The 24,938-nt window shown below is 43.1% G+C and overlaps 2 protein-coding genes across 12 annotated transcripts in view; one reads left to right on the top strand and one right to left on the bottom strand.

The window, feature by feature from the left end:
* The window catches only part of LOC127556673 (uncharacterized), a 71,773-nt gene that overhangs the window by 20,936 nt on the left and 25,899 nt on the right, over positions 1-24,938 (bottom strand). The window lies entirely within an intron of this gene.
* The window catches only part of LOC127556679 (uncharacterized), a 346,970-nt gene continuing 333,797 nt past the window's right edge, over positions 11,766-24,938 (top strand). The window contains exons 1-5 of one of the 6 annotated variants that reach the window (XM_051989980.1): positions 11,766-12,332; positions 12,592-12,628; positions 12,730-13,128; positions 14,212-14,307; positions 16,870-18,292. In XM_051989980.1, the coding sequence (XP_051845940.1) occupies positions 11,787-12,332; positions 12,592-12,628; positions 12,730-12,977 (831 nt within the window). In that variant the 5' untranslated portion in view covers positions 11,766-11,786 and the 3' untranslated portion in view covers positions 12,978-13,128; positions 14,212-14,307; positions 16,870-18,292. Of the gene's footprint in view, positions 12,333-12,591; positions 12,671-12,729; positions 13,129-14,211; positions 14,338-15,026; positions 16,754-16,869; positions 18,293-24,938 lie in introns of those variants that run through there. The other 5 variants (XM_051989975.1, XM_051989976.1, XM_051989978.1 and 2 more) reach the window with 5 other exon arrangements.

The following is a 24,938-nucleotide window of genomic DNA, read 5'->3' as shown; positions in this document are numbered from 1 at the left end:
CAGGAAGGCATAACAGCTATCTGAGTGTGTGTGTGTGGACCAGATATGCATCTTTAGCCAATGTCATCACCAAAAACTATACAAGAGGGAGGATTCTGGAGTAGATCAGTAAATTTCAAGTTCTCTAGATTTCTCCCACAAACAGAACAAATCTGTACCTAAGGAAAAACATAGATTGTGGAAAATCAAGAAGACTTAAGGAAGAACAGGGGTCCTGCTGACATAACCCAAAAAGATCTGAAATAATCCCTAGGCTGGGATTCACCAGTGTGAAGTGCAAACATCTCCAGGCTAGCTCTATAGAAACACTAAGTGGGGAACTGAATAGCTGGGTTTGGCTGGAGCCTTAGCAGAAACCAAAGAAAATTTCATCTACCTGATGGCTTGAGAAGCTGGGGGTCTGAGTTCTAGAAGACAGAGGGTATAAGCTCACCCCATTGCTAGGGAGTTATCCTATGCCTAGGGGAAAGGGTATTCCCTTTTTGATCCAGCCAGTCTCTTCTCACAGTGGCTCCATGAAGGCAGCCAGTTCTCAGACCTACCATGTAAGGTGCAGTAAATATTCCTCTCCTCCAGAAGCATGTGGACCCCCTTCTCTGAACCCAATTCTTATGGAGCAGAAACAGGGAGACCAGAAGCCTGGCCTTTCTCCTAAGATAAGGTTAAGATCCTTCAGTCCCAGACCCTCTGTTGAACCCTGAGCCTGATTTTTCCCTCTGCTTTTATTTGCTAGACTCTGGGACAGAAATAATTTCCCACCCATTCAGCCACAGTTTATCTGCAACTGCTTGCAGCTCTCAACAATTCTTTTGCTGGGTTTGCTGTACCTCTTCATGTTCTCATCCATTCTGTCCTGAGGGACTGACTAAAATGATTCTAGGACCTCGAAGATGTCCACTTTGCCTTGCCTAGGACGTCAGCTGGTGAGAAGATGGGAGTCTATCTCCTGACCCTCCCAGGAGCCTTCAAGGGGCCTCGGGTCACCAGAGACAACTGTGGACCTGAGAATGGAGAATAAGCATCATTTCCATTGAATCACTGGGTCTCCCAGTCCCTGAGGACCTGCCCAGGACTGTGTAGTCTGTGTGAACCCCTGGCAATTGTTTCCTTCCCAGCCCCATCTATGGGGCAGACTAAGAGCTGTACAGCTGGGGATCCCACCTATCCTGGGGTCAGGTCTGACCATGGGCAGAAGGAAGGAATTGGGAAATGAAGGGAGGAGTAGGGAGGGGATATCTATGAATGTTCTACCCCATAGGGCCTAGACAGAGCATGAGAGAGAGTTGGGGCAGCCCAGGCCCAGGCATGGAACCTAAGGAAGCCAAGTTCTTGGGGTGTCTTTGGAAAAGACTGTGCTTCATGACCCGATATGAGGTCTTATAACTAAGTTTGAAGGTAGAAAAATTATAATTTATGATATTTTAATGGTATACATACTTCATATAGCTATATACCTAGGGACATGGAAAATTTTCTTGGATAAAAAGGGATACTGAATGGAAAAAGTTTAAGAAACTACCATATACATGACCTAGGCATAAAGAACGAGATTATCAATAAATTAGAGGAACATATGATAGTTCATCTCTCAGACTTGTGGAGGAGAAAGGAATTTGTGACCAAAGATGAATTAGAGACCATTACTGATCACAAAATAGAAAATTTTGATTATATCAAATTAAAAAGCCTTTGTACAAACAAAACTAATGCAAACAAGATTAGAAGGGAAGCAACAAACTGGGAAAACCTCTTTACAGTTAAAAGTTCTGATAAAGGCTTCATTTCCAAAATGTATAGAGAACTGACTCTAATTTATAAGAAATCAAGCCATTCCCCAATTGATAAATGGTCAAAGGATATGAACAGACAATTTTTCGATGATGAAATTGAAACTATTACCGCTCATATGAAAGCCTGTTCCCAATCATTATTGATCAGAGAAATGCAAATTAAGACATCTCTGAGATACCACTACACACCTGTCAGATTGGCTAAGATGACAGGAAAAAATAATGATGAATGTTGGAGGGGATGCGGGAAAACTGGTGGAATTGTGAATGAATCCAACCATTCTGGAGAGCAATCTGGAATTATGCCCAAAATGTGATCAAACTGTGCATACCCTTTGATCCAGCACTGCTACTTCTGGGCTTATACCCCAAAGAGATACTAAAGAAGGGAAAGGGACCTGTATATGCCAGAATGTTTGTAGCAGCCCTGTTTGTAGTGGCTAGAAACTGGAAATTGAATGGATGCCCATCAATTGGAGAATGGCTGGGTAAATTGTGGTATATGAATGTTATGGAATATTATTGCTCTGTAAGGAATGACCAGCAGGATGAATACAGAGGGGCTTGGGGAGACTTACATGAACTGATGCTAAGTGAAATGAGCAGAACCAGGAGCTCATTATACACTTCGACAACGATATTGTATGAGGATGTATTCTGATGGAAGTGAATTTCTTTGACAAAGAGACCTAACTGAGTTTCAACTGATAAATGATGGACAGAAGCAGCTACACCCAAAGAAAGAACACTGGGAAACGAATGTGAACTATTTGCATTTTTATTTTTCTTCCCAGGTTATTTTTACCTTCTGATTCCAATTCTCCCTGTGCAACAAGAGAACTGTTCGGTTCTGCAAACATATATTGTATCTAAGATATAATGCAACATATCTAACAATATAAGACTGCTTGCCATCTAGGGGAGGGGGTGGAGGGAGGGAGGAGAAAAATCGTAACAGAAATGAGTGCAAGGAATAATGTTGTAAAAAAAATTACCCTGGCATGGATTTTGTTAATATAAAGTAATTATTAAATAATAAAAAAAGAAACTACCATATATTATGAAGCTATAACAATACTAAACCTATATACATCAAATACAACAGCATCTAAATTGTTAAAAGAAATATTAAGTGAATTACAAATGTTATGTGAAGAGAAGATAGATAATAGTACTATAATAGTGGGAGACATTCTCAGAATTAAAGAAATCTAACAAATGTAAATAAATAAATAAGTCAAGGAAGTGAATAGAATTTTAGATAATCTAGATATGATAAATATCTAGAAAGAAATGAGTGAGAATAAAAAGAAATACATCCTTTTTTCTCAGCTGTTTATAGAATCTTTACAAAAATTGATCAAGTGAAAATTTTATAGTCAAAAACTGAAAAGCAGAAATATTAAAAGTATCCTTTTCAGATCTCAATGCAATAAAAAAACATATTTAATAATGGACCAAGTAAACAGAGATTAGAAACTAATTGAAGATTAAGTAATCACATCTTAAAAGAATGAATAGGTTAAAGACAAATCATGCAAATAATAATTTCATTACAGAGAATGAAAATAATGTAACAACATATCCGTGGGATGCAATATAAACAGCATTCAGAGGAAAATTTATGTCTCTGAATTCTTACATCAATAAAAGAAAAAGAAAAGCAATAATTATCTATGCAATTAGGAAAAACTAGAAAAAGAACAAAATAGAAATCTTCAATTAAACACTAACTTGAATATTCCTAAAAATTAAAGGATGAATAAAACTGAGTGTAAAAAAAATTGAATTAAGTGATAAAATTAGAAGTTGTTTTTTTTTAAATATATACATAAACCCACTGGTTAATTTGATTTAAAAAGGGAGAAGAGAATCAAATCACTAGTATCAAAACTGAAAAGAAAGAATGTTAATGAAAATGAAATTAAAGTAATTATAGACTTATTTTGCCCAATTATGTTTCAATAAATTTAAATTTAAGTAAAATGAAAAAATATTTACAAAGATATAACTAGAAGAGAAAATAGAATATCTAAATAGAATATTTTTATTATTTTTAAATTTTTATTTATTTAAGATTTTTCAGTTACATTTAATACAATGTTTAACATTTGTTTTTAAAACTTTTGAGTTCCAGATTCTATCTCTTATCCCCACTCCCAGCTTCCATTAAGGAACCACTTGTGAAGATATGCAAAAACATTTCCATAAAAGTCATGTTGTGAAAGAAAACACCGATCTCCAATCCTAGTAAAAAAAAAAAAAGAAAAGAAAAGAAAAGAAGTTTAAAAAGAGAGAGAAAGAAAGAGAAAATAAGCTTCAATCTGTATTCAGACACAGTCAGGTTCCTCTCTGCTTATAGGATTTTTCATAATAAATCCTTCACAGTAGTTGTAGATCATTGTACTGCTGAGAACAGCAAATTTATTTACAGCTGGTTATTTCAGAACATTGTTATTTCTTTGTATACAAGACATTTCACTTTGCTTCAGTTCATGAAGAATTTTCCATGTTTGCTTTTCTTTTTTTTCTGAGAGCATCCTGCTCATCATTTCCCATAGAACAAAAATATTCCTTGACAATCACATACCACAATTTATTCAACGATTGCCCAAATGATGAGCATATCCTCAATTTCCTTTCCTTTTTTTTTTTTGCCAGAGAACTGCTACAAATATATATATATATATATATATATATATATATATATGGACTTTTCCTTTAAAAAGAAAAACTTTTCGTATTCATACCTAGGATATTGTTAGGTCAAAGAATATGCATGAATTTATAGTCCTTTGGGCATGAATCAAATATTTTGATCATTTACCAATTGGGACTTATTTTTTGTAAATTTGACTCCGTTCCCTCTGTGTTTGAGAAATAAGACCTTATCAGAGAAATCTGCTTTAAAATCTTTTTTACAATTATTGTTGCTAACTGTATTTTCCCCCAATTATGCTACTCTCTCCCTCCTTTCCCCTGCCCATCCTCAAAAGTGTTTTGTCCCTGACCAATCTTCCCCCAATATGCCCTCTTTTTCTATCACCCTCCCTCCTTCCCATTCCCTTCCTATTTTTCTGCAGGGGAAGATGGATTTCTACACTCATATTGAGTGTGTGTGTTATTTCCCAATGAGAATAAGGTTCACTCACTCCCCTCTAATCCCTTTCTTCCTCTCCACTATAAAAGCTTTTTTGCCTCTTTTTATGGCAGATTATTTACACTCTTCAAGTTCTCCCTTTCTCTTTCTCCCACAGCATTCTTCTCTTGTCTCTTAATTTCATTATTGTTTTAGATATTATCCCTTCATATTCAACTCACATCTGTGCCTCCTGTCTCTATATACTCCTTCAAACTGCCATAATAATGACAAAGTTCTAATGAGTTACAAGTATTATCCTCCCAGGTAGGAATGTAAACAGATAAAATCTTATGAAGTCCCTTATGATTCTGATCTCTTCCGTAGTGCCCTGAAATCTGGGACCCCCTGTGCTTCTGGGAGAAGGAGCACTTGAAACTTCTGGGGTCCCTTGACACTTACACCTGCAAACTGGGGCTCCTTTATCTCAAGGTTATGAAAATCTGTCTCCTAAAATAATCGGTATCTTGTAACCCATCAGCTCATTAGCCTTGAGGACCCTGTGACATTTCAGCAGGTCTCACCTCCCTTAGCCAAAACTTGTGCTCACTGTGCCAGTCCTTTGTCTCCACCTCGCATTGGAACCTTCGCTCTACTTCTTGCTTCTGTTATTCCTCTTGTGCTATATTCTCCTCTCCCCTTAGTGGTTTTAGCCTTTATAAACCCCACCTCCTACCATTAGGGGCTGTCTGATTTGGTTATTATCCCCATCAGCTGCCAATAAATTCTCCACTTCAATTATATTGGTCTCTACTGGCATCTGTATCTTGGGCAAACACTTAGGCTTCTCCTGAGTCCGAGATTTGAATATCAAAGTTTCCATTCAGTTCTACTCTTTTCATCAGGAATGCTTTAAAATCCTCTCTTTCACTGAATCTCTCCCTACACATATACATATCCCCACATCTCCCCTCCCCTCTTAAAATAAAGGGGAAAAAATAAAGCCTCAGAAAATCCCCTAGGGACAGGACCTTGGGACAGGGAAGGGAAACTTATCCACAGGAAGACTCCTGATTCGAGGGTGGGGAATGACCACAGATTGTTCATCACAAACACTTCAGAGCCCAGAAGGAATTGGGAAACCTAGTCTTCTCCAGTGGGAGAAGGAGATTACTAAAACATAGAGCAAATTAGCTCATTTCTCGCCTGAAAGGGGGATTTTTAATGTGTTCTCCACGATTCTCTTCGGAGCTCCACTACTAGTGTTGAACACCGCCAGGTCTGTTAATTTGTTATTCCATCAAGCTGTTTTCTTCCCGTGACCGGATATCTAAACCAGCCTGGACTGTAGTTGGGGGGAGGGGGAAGTGTGGGAAGGGGGGGGAGGGAAAGAAGGGGATTGAGAGCCCGTCTCTGGAGACATCATGTGGTCAACCTGGGAATAGCAGGACACTTGTCCTTGGATGTTTCAAAGTAAGTTTCATCCTTGGTGATCAGTATTTGCCCTGCGAATACATCCCTTTAATTCATTTAAGAAGAGAGATGTTCCTCGAATTTTGCTCCGATCCTGCCCTCAATTAGCTCATCCACCAGGTCCCTGGACAAAAAGGCTGAATCTCTTGACTGCCTCACCTATTCCGAGTCTGTCACTGTGAACCTAAATGCAGAAAATAAAAACACAGTAACAGGAGGCAAAAAGTCGTCCTGAAACAGATACACTTGTAACCAAATGCTTTGGAAAGTCTTTCCTTAGCCTTTAACTGACCACAATTCTGGCACTGACTATCCCCCGGTTTGGATGCCCTGAGCTGTCAGAGGGACCCCTGCTAGGGATTTCTGAAACGTTGTTATATCCTGAACCCTTATTCAATTTGTGGCCTGAGCACCAGGACTATGATTAGTCTCCTGTGAGAAATATACCTCTTGAGCTCAGAAAGGGGTGAAGTTAAAAGTCGGTTTTCTTACACATCTGCAGGAGTGGATGTGTCCCAATTCAGAATAAGCACACACCAGAGAGAGGAGGCTCGAGCATTCTAGCCCTTTTCTGGGCCAACAAAACCCTTCCCGATTTGCTGGGTATTCCAGGAGTCACAACTTTCTAATATGCCCTTACCTATTTACACCTAGATATCTTCCTCTGCCCACCATCCATTGCCTGACCATTAAAATAAGCCCAAACTCCTCCTGGAAAAGAGAAATTAATATTTTGGGGCTATTTGCACACGAGCACTTCAAGCAAAGCATAACCTTTACCAGAATTAAGTATCTCCTAACCTAGAACAGGACAGACAAGTTGCTAAATGCTGCTCTGAAGTTTTGGAGACAAACTCTGTTATATCTCTCGGCTATTCAGCTAAACCATGTGGCCCTGGGGGTGGGGCTCCTGCAAAATGATTAAAACTTTTTGAAGGGCATTCTGGGTGATTATCTATTAGCCCTCCCCCCAAAAAGAAGCCAACTCAAATGAGAATTGTATGTTGTTCATTATAAATCAAATAATGTAAAATTATCGCTTGTTATTCAGAATGCTAGGAGGCTGTCAGATATGCAATTGGATGGAGTTTAAAACAAGTAATCTCTTACTTCAGTGCAGTCACATAAAATCTCATCATTTGTTAACTTCACAAGTCAAGTTGGGAAGCTCTCACTTGGGCGTATGGAAGTGTGACTGTGCAGAAAACTATGTTAGGAACAAATAGTATTTGATCATGATTTCCGCAAAGTAATAAAGTGTTGGCAATAACTGAGATTGAACAGAAGACACAAAGTAAAAGTTCCCCATAGCCAGTGTTCTGTGGTTTTCTGTAAAGGGCTGAAACCCTTGAAAGGTGTGCTTGACTCAGACAACCAAGCACTTAAAGCTAATTCCCTATTGGACAATAACTCTATTGGCATATTCTTGGAAAATGGCCCTTCTCACTATTCCATGCTGGTTCTATCTTTTGGTGTATATAGATAATCGTAGGAGGGATAGAGGGTGGAGTGAGACATCCAGACTCACTTGGTCCCAGGACAGAGAGGAGAAAAGTGTGGAGATTCTGAACTCTAGATCCTTGGCAAAACTCCTGGCCGTTTTGTCCATCTCCTTCACTTCTCCCCCTGAAGACCAAGTACTTTTGCTTATCATGACTCCAGCTGCTCTTGAGGCCTCCCGGGAGCTAGTCTGGACTTTACATTTTGATGCCCAATGTGTGAACCAAGGATCCTAATTTCACCGAAGGAGTCCCGGTGATCAGGAAATAGGGTGAGTATTTTAATAGACAAATAAGGAACTTACTTTGTTAAGGGCTAAACTGGTAACCTTTTCTAACTGAAATGGGGCAGATAGTAGGAAAAGATTCTCCCCCACCCCAAGGGAGCTCTGTAGAAAGGAGACTTAGGTGGATCAAGAGACAAAGTTTACTTGTAACTTGGCAGCAGATCGGTGGACTCTTGGATACATTAGAATGCATGTCCCCTTGGTTCTTCAAGTAAGAAGGAATAGAGGTGGATAATTGGAGACTAGTAGAAGATCAACTATGAGAAGGTCAAGGGAGATGTTTGATTTGAGGAGACCCAACGACAGTGAATGATGACATTAGATTGTCAATGTGCTCATCCCTAGGTGGAAAGATGTTCATCTGATTAGTGTTCCCAGAGATCAAGTTAGGCAACGAACTTTGGTTTTGAATTTAGCACATGTATAACTTGTGATTTATGACATATCTCTGAGGTAAATATGCACAAATTCTCAATAATGAGGAGCTATGTCCACCAGAATGGAGAATGTAGGGCTGAGTTTGAACAGAAGACACAAAGTAAAAGTTCCCCATAGCCAGTGTTCTGTGGTTTTCTGTAAAGGGCTGAAACCCTTGAAAGGTGTGCTTGACTCAGACAACCAAGCACTTAAAGCTAATTCCCTATTGGACAATAACTCTATTGGCATATTCTTGGAAAATGGCCCTTCTCCCTATTCCATGCTGGTTCTATCTTTTGGTGTATATAGATAATCGTAGGAGGGATAGAGGGTGGAGTGAGACATCCAGACTCACTTGGTCCCAGGACAGAGAGGAGAAAAGTGTGGAGATTCTGAACTCTAGATCCTTGGCAAAACTCCTGGCCGTTTTGTCCATCTCCTTCAATTCTCCCCCTGAAGACCAAGTACTTTTGCTTATCATGACTCCAGCTGCTCTTGAGGCCTCCCGGGAGCTAGTCTGGACTTTACATTTTGATGCCCAATGTGTGAACCAAGGATCCTAATTTCACCGAAGGAGTCCCGGTGATCAGGAAATAGGGTGAGTATTTTAATAGACAAATAAGGAACTTACTTTGTTAAGGGCTAAACTGGTAACCTTTTCTAACTGAAATGGGGCAGATAGTAGGAAAAGATTCTCCCCCACCCCCACCCCAAGGGAGCTCTGTAGAAAGGAGACTTAGGTGGATCAAGAGACAAAGTTTACTTGTAACTTGGCAGCAGATCGGTGGACTCTTGGATACATTAGAATGCATGTCCCCTTGGTTCTTCAAGTAAGAAGGAATAGAGGTGGATAATTGGAGACTAGTAGAAGATCAACTATGTGAATCCTACAATGATAAAGGTCCTGATTCAATTTCTAAGGAAACATTCTATATATACAACATAATACAATTGGACTTAAAGAATCCCACAAGTTACAGAAAAAAGAAAAGTTAAGAACAGCCAGATGAGGAAGTGTGAGCAAAAAGAGGAAGCTAAAGGACAGATTAATGGCAATATCACCACAGGGCATGAGAACTTGAAGGGCGGTGATTCTCACTTTCACAGCCCAGCTTCAACTCCACCTACACCAGAGCAGACCCTTGATGCCCCGCCCCTCCCCCAACTTCACTTTCCAGGGTTTAGGAGGAGTAGTGGGAGGGGCAGTGACATCACCAGCACCTCCTCTCCCAGCAATCACCAATCTCAGTGCATGGGAGAAACCCCCATTCAATTGAAGATTTTCTATTCAATTCCAGCTCAAGCTGACAACCTTCCCCCCTCGCCCCTCCCAGCAGGGCTGGGCTTGGAGCCAAAGGCTTATAAAAGAGCCAATTTTAAACCCTCTCCTGGCAGAGGACCTAAGATGCCGAGGAATCTGTCTTCCCGGCACAGCGAGCCCCTGGCTGGGGGGATGTTCTCCTCCAGCGCTGCCCTCTCTTTCTCCTCCCCTCTTTCCCTAAGGAGACTTTATGGCTCTGCCGGGATCTCTCTCCCTGAAACTTCCCTTCCCTGCCGGGACTTTGCCACTGAGGAATTCCCCCTTTCTATTCCTGCGGAGCAAAGGCTGACTCCCCAAGGCCCAGAATAAACTTCTTGTTACCGGTCCAGCTTTTGGGGTTCGTAATTGATGATGCGCCGCCAGAAGGGGGTTCCCCAGACTCCCTCCCCATGTGCTTAATCCCAAGGGGTGCAGGGGAGCCTCACCTCTCCATCTGCTTCCCTGAACCCCGAACCTGCCACTAGACCTCGGCATTTAACTCCCCGACCGCCGGGACCCCTGAGCTCATCCTTTGGTTCCCTGACCTCCTGAGGGCGACTCGTGGGCTCGGGTCCTGGCGCTCTCAGGGAGCGGGGGCTGCCTCCCACTGACCTGGCCCCGCTCTTTCCCTCCCAGGAGAGTGGAAGCCCCCTCTGGGCAGGACTCTTCCTATTCCTCTCCTCCCCAGCTCCAGCTGATGGAAATGAACTGAATGGAGAGGGGGCCTGGGGGCAGAAGCCCTGGGGTCAGACCCTGCCCCTGCCAGAGGTCACTGTGAGCCCCGGAGGGGAAGAGGAGACGGGAACAGAAAGCTGGGAGAGGAGGCGGGACGGCAGCCTCTGATTGGGCCACAGACCTAGCCCGGCCCCCACCCTCTGGCCAATGGGCCCAGGAGCCGGGAAACTATTCAGAAGTCAGAGGTGGGCTGTGGGGGGCCTGCCCAGCCTGGCCCAGGACCCCAGAGAGCCCCGAGGTCAATCTGTCCTCTTCTCTCCGAGCCCTTATTCTCCCCGAGCCCTTATTCTCCCCGAGCCCTTATTCTCCCCTTCTTGTAGAGGACCCCGGCCTCAGGCAAGGTCACGGCCTCAGCCAAGGTCACAGCCTCAGACAAAGTCACGGCTTCAGGCAAGGTCACGGCCTCAGGCAAGGTCACGGCTTCAGGTAAGGTCACGGCCTCAGGCAAGGTCACAGTCTCAGGCAAGGTCACGGTCTCAGGCAAGGTCACGGCCTCAGGCAAGGTCACGGCCTCAGTCTCTCCTCGGGGCCGTCTGGGTCCCAGGGGCAAGATGCGGGTGGGGGAGACTTTGCCCTTTTGAGCTAAGACCTTTCCCGGCCTCACTTTGCCGGAGCCAACGCCCATTCAGGAATCCCGGCTCCGCAAGCAAAGAGGCGGAGAAGAGCCGGCTTTACCTGGTTAAAAAACCCACCGGGGAGGCCGGAATCTCTGGCCCAAACAGAAACAACCGTTTGGCTCCAAGCCAACCAGGACCGAACAACAGCCATGGTTTCTTTGGACCCAAACCGAGGCTCTTCCCCTCCCGGATTGAGTTTTTTTGTTTATTTTTTGACTTGATCCCCACGTGGCCCCTGGATCCCGAGGGCGCCGGGGAGAGGGAGGCTGGGGACTCTGCGCAGCTGCGGGTCATGACCCCGGCTTCCTAAAGTCAGGGTCCCCTTGGAGAACCAAGGACAAACCGGAACAGCAGCGGCTGCGCGTGTGAGCGGGAGCGGCCACTAGGGGGACCCAGGCGGAACCCGCGGCGCCCCATGGCTCTCTGCCCCGCCCCGCCCCCCCCCTGCCCTTCCTTTCCATGCCCTTCCCTGCCTTGCCCAAAGGAATGTCAATTTATTTCAATTAATTAACTATTATTGTTATTGATGCTGAAACCACCCAGGATACAGCCGACTTCTTTTTCTAACCTATGCAGGTCCCGGCGGAGCATGCGCACAGTCACTCCTGGAATCCAAACTTCACTTCCCAAAAGGCCACATTGCCAGAGGGGGCAGAACTTGGCATCCCACGTGGTTCCCTTCACGTGCTTTCCCAGAACCGGAAGTTGGGGCTCTAGCGCTCTCCCCCTGCCTGGAATGTTGCCGTGGCCCCAGAGAGTCGCCCCAGAGGAGGCGCTCCTGAAGGCGCTGCTTGTGGTGTGGAAGCCTGTAGGGGGCGCTCTAGCATCGTGGGAACCGCCTCGGTCCCTGGTCCCTTCACTCTTCTCGCCTAGACCTTGGAGCCGCCTCCCGAAGACCTTCCCCCCGGACCTCCCCGCTTTGGCTCCTCCCTGCGGACCCACCTTCCTGCACTTGCAGCTCCCACCCCAGAGCCGCTCCCTGCAAAGCCCGAGTGACCCCTCTGCTCTCAGGCCCCTCCGGGCTCGATGGCGGGGCAGTCCCAGGGATGAGAACCTCCTTCCTGCCGCTTTATTGCTCCCTCTCCAGCTGAGGCTCCGATGGCCGCCAGGCTCCGTCCCCCCTGACTCTTCCTCGGTGAGTGGGGGCTCCCCCTTCAGAGGTCCTGGGGCTGGGGCTCTTTTGGGACCAATGACTCTGGGATCTGGCGCCCCGCCCCGCCCGTCAGCCGAGCCTCTGCAAACACCCCGCCCGCCCTGCATGCCGGGCCCAAAGGGGAGGGAGTCCCTGTGGGGAGTCAGGGAAAGGTGGCGGGGTCTGGATTTCCTCAGTGGCGGAACATTCATTTAAACTCCTAGCTCTGTTCCTGCCATTTTCTCCCTTGTCCCCCCGCCAGTCCGTCTCCTTCCCGCGGGACTCCTTTTTCGGGACAGGTACCGCAGAAAAGCTTCCGCGGGACTCCTTTTTCGGGACAGGTACCGCAGAAAAGCTTCCGCGGGACACCACCTTCTGCGGGACTCCTTTTTCGGGACAGCTACCGCAGAAAAGCTTCCGCGGGACTCCTTTTTCGGGACTGCTACCGCAGAAAAGCTTCCGCGGGACACCACCTTCTGCGGGACTCCTTTCCCATCCCCCTTGTTGCGTACCTTCCCTCTGCTGATTATCCCTCTCCCTTCTCTCTGTCTCCCATCTATCCGGGCAGGTGTGTGCGTCTGTGTGCGTGTAGTTCGCTTCCCTTTGTTTCCCCGACGCTTAGCACAGAGCCCGGCTCTGGCGGACTGACTTCTCCTTAGTCTAAGTCAGCAGAGCCTCGTGGTCCAAAAAGCGGCTGGATCCGGGAGGATCCTGGCGGCCCGAGTGACAAAGGCCGGTTTTCTTCCCGCGCTGGAATCACGTCATGTTGTTAAACTGCATCTTGGGGCGGGGTCTTAAGGTCAGTGATTTATAAAAATTCATGATTATTTCCCCACCGTTGGTCTCCTTTATAATTTGATGGATTTTTCCTTATGTGTTTAAAACATTTTGAGAGAGGGGTCCGGAGGCTTCGGCAGCTTTCCACAGGAGGAGAGGTCCCGGACCCCGAACTGTGAGGTTCTGTTCCGCTTTGGGGGAGGGCACGCTGGCCTGTCTGTCATATGGAAGGAGGAGCCTTGTTCTCCGGGGCGCCCGAGGGAGACGCTAGGAATGGTGGCGGGGGCTGGGGGGAGGCTGGTTCCGGTGGGATTAGGGCTCTGCGCGCGGAGGGGTTGGTGGTCACTCAAAGGGCAGCTTCAGGCCGGAGGACTGTTTCTGGGAGAATCCCAGGGGAGTTTGGTCTCCTAGCTGTTAATAGGGATGATGAAGCCCCGCCCCTTTGTTCTGCAAGGTTCCGGGCGGGGGAGCACAGTCTCCATCACTGGCTTCTCTTTGTGGCTCCCCCCGCATGACTCCCTCTGACGTCATTCCCACCAGAATGCCGAAGGGTGACGCCCTCCCTCTCCATCCCTCCCTCTGGAAACCCCCCTTCAAGGCCCAGCCCGGGCTCTTCCTCCTTCCGTGCCTGTGGCTTGAGCTTACTCGGAGTCTCTGGGTGTTAGAGCTTTCTCCCAAATGACGGATTTTCCCCCTTTTCATTGGGGTCAGTGGTTCCTGTCCCCTTTCTCCCCCGGGGGATGGCGGTGTCTTGCAGACGCTTATATTATTGTATGATGTAATAATATAATAATTATTAAAAATAGTCATCTAACCCTAGTATATTTCTCTGAAGACATGAAAGTTTTCTATCCTGTTAGCAGGATCCTGTTAGTTCTATCCTGATGTGTGTCAAATGAATGAATTTTTTACCTGAGTACAACTCCAGTCTGTGACCCCCTTCTCCATAGTTCCAAAGAGAGCATCTTACGGTCATACCCTGGCATGTTCACTTTTCCCAAGAGAGAGAAGGGCCATAGTAGATGGTTTAATAAATGTTTATTGCATTATATTAAATCTGAGATGGTTCCCCGAACCCACTTTTTTTTCTATTTCCAACAAACAGGACTTGTGATTTCCAAACCAGATACCATACACCCATTGGAACAAGAAATAAAACTTTGGATGCCAAAGGGAGATGTCTGATGAAGCACCTGTCCATGTAAGTGAGTGAAAACCAGATGGGGAAAAGGTACAGCTACAACATCATGCCTGGTCTTGAATAAGAATCACTTATAAAATGTGGATCCAAGAAACTGCCCTTGTATCCCTTCCCAGAAATGTGGGGAAGAGCTGATTTTTTCTGGCAAGAGATCCTTCCCATTCATCCTTCCCTTGTTTTCCTGTTATATATTCATAATTCTTAATTTATACTAACAGAAGTCCTTGTCTAATTTCTCTTTGCATTATTCTATAAACGCTTTCCATGGTTTTTTTTTTTTTGTTTGTTTGTTTGTTTTTAATGAGCATGTTTATGGAACTAGCTCCAAAAAAAAGGTATATACTAAATAGTGCGATTGAGTCAGATTATAATTATTTTGTCACTTTGACTGCATATTGCCAGATTGCTTACTATTTTTCTATTCAGTTTCTAACATTCTGCCCTAAATCAATGAATGTACCCGTTTCTTCAACTCCGACAACATTGAGTTTTTTTGTTTTAATGATCTCTGCAGTATGTTGGCATAGATCCTCTGCGGTGTTCCAATTCATGCCTCTGGTTAGGTAATTGATTAGTAATGTTTGAGTGACTTTTCAATTGACTTTTCAAATTCTGTTTCATTTTCAATTTGGATTTTTCTCTTTATATTCTTGGACCATTTATTCGTTATAGACAGGCAGTTTCTCTGACAAATTTTTAATCTTTCCTTGTGAATTTAGCAATGCTATATACCTTACCTCGGATGGTAACTATGTGAGTATGAACCTTATCAGTTATTTTTTCTCAACCTTAGGTAACTAAAACTCTAAAATGATTATAGATGAGTTCCAGCCAATATTGGTGGAGGAAAGTAGTTTTCACACTTAATGAATTCAATGGCCTTTGATATAGTGACTTTATATATTTAATACCTGAAATTCTTCTCATATGTGCCATCAACACCCGTGTGAGAATATTTGTATGTAAGATACGAATCTTTGTGTCAGGGAGAAGTCTGGGGAAAATAAGAGGACATTTCATTTCCCAAAGGCATTTCAGCCTTTTCTCCTTTTCAGTTATTAGCCCAATTTATTATCCTTTTGCAATGTCCATCCTTCTAAGATATGAATCAATACATAAGGTCCCAAAAACTGTAGTTTAAAAAATTTTTTTTCTTATTATAGCTTTTATTTACAAAACATATGCATGGGTAATTGTTCAACTTCTACCCTTGCAAAACCTTCTGTTCCAACTTTACCTCTCCTTCCTCCCGCTCCCTCCCCTATGTGGCAGGTAGTCCCATACATGTTAAATGCGTTAAAGTATATGTTAAGTGCAATATATGTATACATAGTTATACAAAAACTGTAGTTCTGAACTTTAAAATTGCACTGTTGGATGAATTCTGTAGCTTGCCCATCTAACTGCATGTTAGGATGTGGACAGTAGGCATTTTTTATCTACACATTCTTCACTGGGTGGATATAGCCCAGACTCTTTTAAGTGATTAAGGATCTCATCCAAGAGTTCCTCCAGTGTTCTAGGACTTAAACACAAGAACATATGTGGAAAAATGAATGTCTGGAGCATTTCACTATTTATGGAACCCCCAACTTGTTCTTTGCTTCCAAAAGAGTAACAAACCCATTTAATAAGCATTAGTTTACCTCTTAATGCCTGCCCTGCTCTGATACTTAATTTCAGAATGGGAAGGGACCTCAGCAAACATCTATGCTAATGCATACGAGAGAGGAGACCTCACCATAACATGCCTGACAAGTAGCCACTTCTGTAATAATATTTTCTGAATAAATACATACTTATTAGTTTTTTAATTAAAAAAAGACGTGCATTATATCCTTCAAGTAATCTTGCACAGTTGAAACTGTTATTGTTCTCAATCTATTTTATTTTTACTTCACAATTATTTCTAAATATACCTCTTCCTACTCCCCTATTAAACAAGCTTTTCCTTATAAGGTTAAAAAGGAAAAAAAAAAAAGAAACAAATTAAAAACTGACAAATTCTCACCCCTTTATTTAATATATGTATACATTGTTCCACACTGGGAATCTCCCACTCCTGCAATGAAGGGAGGGAGGTACATGTTCTCAGCTCTTCTCTGGGACCATCCTTTGTCCTTATACTTACTTACTATGTTGTATTTTTGTTGTCATCCTATATTTTGTTGACTCTTCTTATTTCCCTGTAATAGTTCACCTAAGTCTTTCCTTGCTTCGCTGAATTCTTCATATGTGTCATTTTTTAAAGTGAGGTAATATTGTGTTATAGGAATGTATCTTAGACATTCCCCAATAGAAACTACTCATTTTTTTAATCAGAAAAGTGCTGGTAGGAATGATTTGATGAATGTGAGAGTTTTCTTTTCTATCTTAGACTTTCTTGTAGCGTTGGTACAGAAGTTTATTTTAAAGTGTAAAAGCTCATTATAGTACACAAAACTAATGTGTCATATGTTGTCTATTTTATTATTTGATCATCTTCATTGATTGAGGAGATAGAAGATATGATGAAGTGTAATGCAGCCGGAAATGGAATATTTACATTTTTATCTCTTTCAGGTTGGGACAGTAGGTCTGAAATCAAACAGACAATCCCAAAGCTGGACATTTCTTTGAAGAAATTATGCCAGGAAAGTCTTCTAAGGGGTGGTACCTTTGACTCTGAGTTGAGTCAAATCTGGAGCACCCAGCTAGCGAGGAAATAATAATGAATGTAATGACTGGGAAGGCCTTCTGCTGGAAGATAGACCTCATTTGACATCAGATTATCCATACTGTGAAAGATCTTAAGAATATAATGAATATAGGAAGACTTTCTGCCCGACTACAGCTCTTATCTAATGGATGTGTCGAGTGTTAGGATTGACTACCTATCACTTACAACCATTAAATGACATTGTAAGGGGAGACAGTGCTATAAACTCACCACACCAGCTTAAAGAAGAAGCTCAAGAGGCTTTGAGAGAAGTTGAAGTGACTTTATCCAATGTGGTTGAAAGAGTCATTCAAAAACCCTTGGAAATATCAGTTTTTGCTATGCAAGAGGCACCCACAGCAGTCCTTCATCAAGGAGACAGTGTGATAGAGTGGGTGAACCTCCCGTCACAACTAGAACAAACTCTTAGTCTTTACCCAGTGCTTGTGGCTAGACTTTTATTGAAAGACATTAAGCAAGCCAGATAACAATTATCTGGGATAAGACCTGATAAGATAGACACCTTTTATACTAATGCACAAATTAATGTATGCTGTGAAACCATCCCAGAGTGGCAAATTTTATTAGCTATGGCTCCAAATTTTATACTCGGGTCTCCATTAAAGATAAGCAGACTATTACATAATTGAGGGTGGATTCTTGAAGAAAAACTTTCTAAAGTTCCTTTTAAAGGACTAACTCTCTTTACAGATGCATCCAAACATAATATTTGTGCTGTATACTCTTGTGATTTAATTATAAAGAGAGTACTCAGAACTCCTTTTCAGTCCTCTCAGCAGAATGAATTGTATGGGATCATTCTAGCTCTTACTTATCCTGGAGATATAAATATAACATCTGATTCGGCCTGTTCTACAAAGCATTGCCATAGCCCAAATAAAATTTGTAGCTTCTAATATATATCAGCTCTTTTAGGAACTTCAAGAGCAAGTGAGAAAGCATCCAGGTAAGATTGATATCTTGCAGGTCCACTCTCATAGTGGACTTCCAAATTCTATTTTTGATGATAATTCAAAGGCAGATAGCCTTCTAACCATGTTGGCCAATACTCCTTTATTTCAGGCAGCCCAAGAATCTCATTCTAAATATCATCAGGCTGCTCGAGCTTTACATTTATAATTTGGAAAAACAAGAGAGGAAGCTAGGAGCCTAATAAAACCCTGTACAGCTTGCCTTCCTTTCCACGCTCCTACGCTGCCTCCAGGGAAGAACCCTCGTGGTTTGAGACCCAATGAAATTTAGCAAATGGATGTGACCCATTATAAATCTTTTGGTCCTCTGTCTTTTATCCATGTTGTGGTAGATACTTTTTCAGGATTCACTTTTGCAAAAGCAGCAGCAAAAGAGACAGCCTGAGGGGTCACTGAATTCCTTATACAAGCATTTGCAATTATGGGTGCGCCATAAGCAATGAAAACAGACAATGGACCTGTATATACTTCTAAAAATTTTGCACACTTTTGTGCACAGTGTAAGATTTTACACACCATTAGTATACCTTTTAATCCTCAAGTACAGCAGTAGTAGAGAAGAGGAACAGAGACATTTAACATGCTCCTCCAAAAACAAAAGAAAGGGAGAGCCAAAGGCAACCCTAGAGAACTTGTCAATCTAGCTCTTTATACTATTTCTTGATTTTTGACAAGGCGTATTGGCTCTGGCAGGCAGGTTTTATAACCCACTAGAAGGGCAGTGTCCAGTGCGAGCAGCTCCACTATCTAAATAATCGCCAGGTGATGTGGAGAGGCCCAGAAAGTGGTGAATGGAAGGGACCAGATAGATAAACTGCTTAGGGCAGAGGGTTTGCTTGTATCTCCACAAATGGAGAAGGAATCAGATGGGTGCCAATGAGCCGTGTTAACCTTGTCCATCAGAGAGAGATGGAGCCCACCTTGAAAGGCAGCCCAAGAATCTCATTCTAAATATCATCAGGCTGCTCGAGCTTTATGCTTACAATTTGGAATAAAAAGAAAGGAAAGTAGGAGCATTGTAAAAACCTGTACACCTTGCCTTCCTTTCCACGCTCCTACACTGACTCCAGAGAAGAACCCTTGTGGTTTCAGACCCAATGAAATTTGGCAAATGGATGTGACCCACTATAAATCTTTTGGTCGTCTGTCTTTTATGCATGTTGTGGTAGACACTTTTTCAGGATTCACTTTTGCAATACCAGCAGCAAAAGAGACAGCTTGAGTGGTCACTGAATTCCTTATACAAGCATTTGCAATTATGGGTGCGCCACAAGCAATGAAAACAGACAATGGACCTGTATATACTTCTAAACATTTTGCACACTTTTGTGCACATTGTAAGATTTTACACACCACTAGCATACCTTTTAATCCTCAAGTACAGGCAATAGTAGAGAAGAGAAACAGATAATAAGATGCTCCTACAAAAACAAAAGAAAGGGGAAGCCACAGGCAACCCTAGAGAACTTATAAATCTAGTTCTTTATACTATTTCTTGATTTTTGACAAGGTGCATTGGCTCTGGCAGGCAGGTTTTATAACCCACTAGAAGGGCAGTGTCCAGTGCGAGCAGCTCCACTATCTAAATAATCGCCAGGTGATGTGGAGAGGCCCAGAAAGTGGTGAATGGAAGGGACCAGATAGATAAACTGCTTGGGGGAGAGGGTTTGCTTGTATCTCCACAAATGGAGAAGGAATCAGATGGGTGCCAATGAGCCGTATTCACCTTGTCCATCAGAGAGAGATGGAGCACACCTTGAAAGGCAGCCCAAGAATCTCATTCTAAATATCATCAGGCTGCTCGAGTTTTACACTTACAATTTGGAATAACAAGAGAGGAAAGTAGGAGCATTGTAAAAACCTGTACAGCTTGCCTTCCTTTCCACGTTCCTACACTACTTCGAGAGAAGAACTCTTGTGGTTTGAGAGACAGTGAAATTTGGCAAATGGATTTGACCCTTTATAAATCTTTTTCGTCTGTCTTTTATCCGTGTTGTAGACACTTTTCAGGATTCACTTTGCAATAGCAGCAGCAAAAGAGACAAGCCGAGTGGTCACTGAATTCCTTATACAGGCATTTGCAATTATGGGTCCACCACAAGCAATGAAAACAGACAATGGACCTGTATATACTAATAAACATTTTGCACACTTTTGTGCACAGTGTAAGATTTTACACACCACTACCATACCTTTTAATCCTCAAGTACAGGCAATAGTAGAGAAGAAAAACAAAGACATTAAGATGCTCCTCCAAAAACAAAAGAAAGGGGGAGCCACAGGCAACCGTAGAGAACTTGTCAATCTAGCTCTTTATATTATTTCTTGATTTTTGACAAGGTGTATTGGCTCTGGCAGGCAGGTTTTATAACCCACTAGAAGGGCAGTGTCCAGTGCGAGCAGCTCCACTATCTAAATAATCGCCAGGTGATGTGGAGAGGCCCAGAAAGTGGTGAATGGAAGGGACCAGATAGATAAACTGCTTGGGGGAGAGGGTTTGCTTGTATCTCCACAAATGGAGAAGGAATCAGATGGGTGCCAATGAGCCGTATTCACCTTGTCCATCAGAGAGGGATGGAGCACACCATGAAAGGCAGCCCAAGAATCTCATTCTAAATATCATCAGGCTGCTCGAGCTTTATGCTTACAATTTGGAATAAAAAGAAAGGAAAGTAGGAGCATTGTAAAAACCTGTACAACTTGCCTTCCTTTCCACGTTCCTACACTACTTCGAGAGAAGAACCCTTGTGGTTTGAGACCCAGTGAAAGTTGGCAAATGGATTTGACCCATTATAAATCTTTTTCGTCTGTCTTTTATCCATGTTGTAGACACTTTTCAGGATTCACTTTGCAATAGCAGCAGCAAAAGAGACAGCTTGAGTGGTCACTGAATTCCTTATACAAGCATTTGCAATTATGGGTCCACCACAAGCAATGAAAACAGACAATGGACCTGTATATACTAATAAACATTTTGCACACTTTTGTGCACAGTGTAAGATTTTACACACCACTACCATACCTTTTAATCCTCAAGTACAGGCAATAGTAGAGAAGAGAAACAGAGAGATTAAGATGCTCCTCCAAAAACAAAAGAAAGGGGGAGCCACAGGCAACCCTAGAGAACTTGTCAATCTAGCTCTTTATATTATTTCTTGATTTTTGACAAGGTGTATTGGCTCTGGCAGGCAGGTTTTATAACCCACCGGAAGGGCAGTGTCCAGTGCGAGCAGCTCCACTATCTAAATAATCGCCAGGTGATGTGGAGAGGCCCAGAAAGTGGTGAATGGAAGGGACCAGATAGATAAACTGCTTGGGGGAGAGGGTTTGCTTGTATCTCCACAAATGGAGAAGGAATCAGATGGGTGCCAATGAGCCGTATTCACCTTGTCCATCAGAGAGGGATGGAGCACACCATGAAAGGCAGCCCAAGAATCTCATTCTAAATATCATCAGGCTGCTTGAGCTTTATGCTTACAATTTGGAATAAAAAGAAAGTAGGAGCATTGTAAAAACCTGTACAACTTGCCTTCCTTTCCACGTTCCTACACTACTTCGAGAGAAGAACCCTTGTGGTTTGAGACCCAGTGAAAGTTGGCAAATGGATTTGACCCATTATAAATCTTTTGGTCGTCTGTCTTTTATCCATGTTGTGGTAGACAGTTTTTTAGGATTCGCTTTTCCAAAACCAGCAGCAAAAGAGAGCCTGAGTGGTCACTGAATTCCTTATACAAGCATTTGCAATTATGGGTGCGCCACAAGCAATGAAAACAGACAATGGACCTGTATATACTTCTAAACATTTTGCACACTTTTGTGCACAGTGTAAGATTTTACACACCACTAGCATATCTTTTAATCCTCAAGTACAGGCAATAGTAGAGAAGAGAAACAGAGAGATTAAGATGCTCCTGCAAAAACAATAGAAAGGGGGAGCCACAGGCAACCCTAGAGAACTTGTAAATCTAGTTCTTTTTACCATTTTTTGAATTTTGACAAGGTATATTGGCTCTGGCAGGCAGGTTTTATAACCCACTAGAAGGGCAGTGTCCAGTGCGAGCAGCTCCACTATCTAAATAATCGCCAGGTGATGTGGAGAGGCCCAGAAAGTGGTGAATGGAAGGGACCAGATAGATAAACTGCTTGGGGGAGAGGGTTTGCTTGTATCTCCACAAATGGAGAAGGAATCAGATGGGTGCCAATGAGCCGTATTCACCTTGTCCATCAGAGAGGGATGGAGCACACCATGAAAGGCAGCCCAAGAATCTCATTCTAAATATCATCAGGCTGCTCGAGCTTTATGCTTACAATTTGGAATAAAAAGAAAGGAAAGTAGGAGCATTGTAAAAACCTGTACAACTTGCCTTCCTTTCCACGTTCCTACACTACTTCGAGAGAAGAACCCTTGTGGTTTGAGACCCAGTGAAAGTTGGCAAATGGATTTGACCCATTATAAATCTTTTGGTCGTCTGTCTTTTATCCATGTTGTGGTAGACAGTTTTTTAGGATTCGCTTTTCCAAAACCAGCAGCAAAAGAGAGCCTGAGTGGTCACTGAATTCCTTATACAAGCATTTGCAATTATGGGTGCGCCACAAGCAATGAAAACAGACAATGGACCTGTATATACTTCTAAACATTTTGCACACTTTTGTGCACAGTGTAAGATTTTACACACCACTAGCATATCTTTTAATCCTCAAGTACAGGCAATAGTAGAGAAGAGAAACAGAGAGATTAAGATGCTCCTGCAAAAACAATAGAAAGGGGGAGCCACAGGCAACCCTAGAGAACTTGTAAATCTAGCTCTTTTTACCATTTTTTGAATTTTGACAAGGTGCATTGGCTCTGGCAGGCAGGTTTTATAACCCACCGGAAGGGCAGTGTCCAGTGCGAGCAGCTCCACTATCTAAATAATCGCCAGGTGATGTGGAGAGGCCCAGAAAGTGGTGAATGGAAGGGACCGGATAGATAAACTGCTTAGGGGAGAGGGTTTGCTTGTATCTCCACAAATGGAGAAGGAATCAGATGGGTGCCAATGAGCCGTATTCACCTTGTCCATCAGAGAGAGATGGAGCACACCTTGAAAGGAAGTACACCCAAGAAACTTCTGGTGGTTCCATTGCTGACTGTGCTCATCACTGAATGAGCATGGCAGTTATGGCGTTTGACTCATGTACATCAAAAATTATAGAACTTCAAAATTCTCAGGAATCATTGGATTCTCTGAGACATGCTAAGATTGTTGCAGGACTTCAAAATCTGCTGGAATCATTGGATTCTCTGAGATATGATAAGACTGTTGCAGGACTTCTCTACTATTGCGTGTACTTGAATCATTGGATTCCCTAACACATAAAAAGACTGTTGCAGGACTTCAAAAACTTGTGGGAATCACTGGGTCCCCTGACATGTGAAGCAATGGACAATAGATTGATTTTGGACTCTCTCTTGGCTGCTGAAGAAGGCGTTTGTGTGACTGTTGTTTACATACCCTTCTTCTAGGACTTCTGGAAATCTTTTACAACACTATGTTGATTCATATTGTTTGTTATATCACTACTTGCATGTACAATTGATGTTTGTTGCACCACAATGAGCCTGCACTGGTTGTGGGGAGTGTCATCACTACTAGCCTGTGTGTTATTGATATGTGCTTGTGTAACACCTCCCATGCTGATGGGTTTGTGCATACCTGATTCTAATAAAATCCTTCAGCCCAGAAACCTGTTAGCAATCCCCACTTCCCTTTGGTGTTTTTCATCTCCCTTCCTGAGCTGTTGGGGAGCGTGATCACCTCGTTTTTGGTGTTTTCAATCTCACTTTCTACCAGAATCCTTTCCAAACTCACATTAATCCTGGTGCTTTCTTTCTGTTGACAATCCCTAAATTTATTGTATCTATATCCCATAGTTCTATCTATATTCCATAGATAGATAATCGAATCCTCATTAAACTGTGAGCCCTTCCAAGCAGGAGCTGTGGCTTTTGCCTTTCTTTATGTCCCCAGAACTTAGCACAGGGCCTGGCACATAGTAAGTGCATCAAAGGCTTGTTGGCCTGACATCGTGAATAAAACTGTCCAGGGCTGAAACGAGAGAAAGGTAGTAGGGGAAGCATCCTATAGAAGGGGAATATTTTTGGCGGGGCAGGTCTGTCCAGGAAGGATTTGTGGAGGGTCAGCAGAGTGGGAGGGATAAGGTTGGGGAATTGGATATATGGATAAGGGAAGGGGATAAACAATTATTAAATAGTTACTATGTGCCAGGTATTGTGCTAAGTATTTATAATTATTATCTCACTTAGATTCTCACAACAACCCTGGAAAAGAGGTGCTGTCATGATCCTAATTTTCCAATTGGATAAACTGAGGTTAGATGACTTGCCCAGAGTTAACTAATTAATGTCTGAGGCAGATTCTGGACTCAGCACTTTATCCACTACCCATCTAGCAGAGGAGGTAGAGGATGGGGAACAGTTGATCTGCAGAGCAGGAACACAATACGTTTCTACTGGTGGAGGAAATGAAGGTAGGCAAGGGTACTTTAGGATTAGGAGCAAGCAAAGGGCATGGGGCAGGAGCAGAAGTGGGCTCTGCTGGTCAGGGGGCAGGGAAGGGCTTGTCTATTTTAGGGGAAAGGGCAGAAAAAATGTAGGAGGTTTAAAGAGACTGAGGAGACAGCATATTGGCAGGACTGATAAAAAGTGGGAAAGAAAAGAGGTATATGTGAGAAAGGGGAAGCCCCGCTCGGGCAATGGGAGGGAAATGGGGGGAATGAGGTTACTTTGTATAATGGGAAAGAGAGAACTGGAGATAAAAGCCAGGATTAGAGAAGACAGGAGAAGAAATCAGCACCTACCCCAGCAAAATGCAGAAGATTTCTGGGAATGTGGCTGAATGGTACCCAAAGTCCCTCCCACCAGCATCCTTCCAAGCACAGAA

Source organism: Antechinus flavipes, chromosome 3 (assembly GCF_016432865.1).
Source record: "Antechinus flavipes isolate AdamAnt ecotype Samford, QLD, Australia chromosome 3, AdamAnt_v2, whole genome shotgun sequence".
Classification (NCBI taxonomy): Eukaryota; Metazoa; Chordata; class Mammalia; order Dasyuromorphia; family Dasyuridae; genus Antechinus; species Antechinus flavipes.
The sequence above is the reverse complement of the archived record's forward strand: the minus strand, read 5'-3'. Positions and strand labels throughout refer to the sequence as shown.